This window comes from Penaeus monodon, chromosome 33 (genome assembly GCF_015228065.2).
Source record: "Penaeus monodon isolate SGIC_2016 chromosome 33, NSTDA_Pmon_1, whole genome shotgun sequence".
NCBI lineage: Eukaryota > Metazoa > Arthropoda > Malacostraca > Decapoda > Penaeidae > Penaeus > Penaeus monodon.
This window is the reverse complement of record NC_051418.1, coordinates 25,990,002-25,991,212: the sequence shown is the minus strand read 5'-3', so window position 1 is coordinate 25,991,212 and position 1,211 is coordinate 25,990,002. Positions and strand designations below refer to the sequence as shown.

The 1,211-nt window shown below is 29.8% G+C and overlaps 1 protein-coding gene across 1 annotated transcript in view; it reads right to left on the bottom strand.

The window, feature by feature from the left end:
* Positions 1 to 1,211, bottom strand: part of LOC119594190 (TELO2-interacting protein 1 homolog) — a gene marked incomplete in the record, with an annotated part of 11,250 nt that overhangs the window by 5,983 nt on the left and 4,056 nt on the right. Inside the window, 1 exon segment of the mRNA XM_037943258.1 lies at positions 77 to 254. Coding sequence (XP_037799186.1) covers positions 77 to 254 — 178 coding nt within the window.

Genomic DNA, 1,211 nt, shown 5'->3' with positions numbered 1-1,211 from the left:
AATCTACATTATTAAGGCATCCTTTTAAACAGTGTATAAAACAAACAATCCATTAAAGACATAAAATTCAAATTACCTTAAACTGCGATTCTTTTCTTCCTGTGCCAGCTTTAGGCAAATAAAAACGGCATGACCTAGCTGGGGTCTAAAGACATCCCCATATATTTTATCTTTAACATCATTTGAAGCGTTGTCTACTATAATTGATACTGTTGCTAAAGCAGCCTGCTTACAATCCTCACTCACATTGCCAACTGTAGAAAGAAACGGTTAAGGGAAAAATAATTTTTACACAACTTTTAAATCAATAAATGATCAAGGCCTACAACAAGACCGTCAGGAGAGTAAAGTCAGTTGATTTGTCAATATATTTTGAAGTTTCAACAAATTAGACCTAGGTGGAATGCTTAGCAAATACTGAAATTCTATATTTGAAAGGTCTGTGCTGTAACTGCTGATCATAGTAGTAACACAATAATGCAATTTCAACTTACTGATTTTTAAAAAAGAATTATCAGCAGAATAAAAAGTTTGATGTTCTTAGTAGATTTACTAGAGAAATATTGTGGACCAGTTTTACAAGTTACACAATTACATGAAAGTAAGATCACTCTAGAAGTTCCTGAATAATGCAACTTGGCTTTGTAAAAAAAAAAGACTAGCTTACTACAAAAGATTAAATACATATTGTAAGACTGACTCTGAATATAAGTTATTTTTTAATAAGAACAGATATTGTAGAACTTAACATATAAACAAGTTAATTCAATGTAAGTATAATCAACAGTAACAATAATGAAAACATAAAGGTTTTTGACAGTCCTTAAGTTTCAAACTACTCAGGCTTCTTGAAATATGTTAAGAAGTACACAGTATATAATTTCATTATGCAGCAAATTATCCACTCCATTATCCATACAATAAGTATATCCTTTTATCTCAAAATTCTCTTGCTTTTATCTATTTTTAACCCAAACTTTAACAAAAATTATTTCCTTAATGATTTTATAACCATTATGGCTGTGAATCATTAAATCAGTGATCAAGCCTACAGGCCATGCTAGACATGAATAAGGATATCCAATCAGTAACAATACCACAATCAAAGTGCAGATAGGCCACTGCATTCCAAAATACTGAATAATATGGTATTTTATTTACTTTTATTTCAATTACTTCCAAATAATAATATTCAGGTCAAAAGGATATAT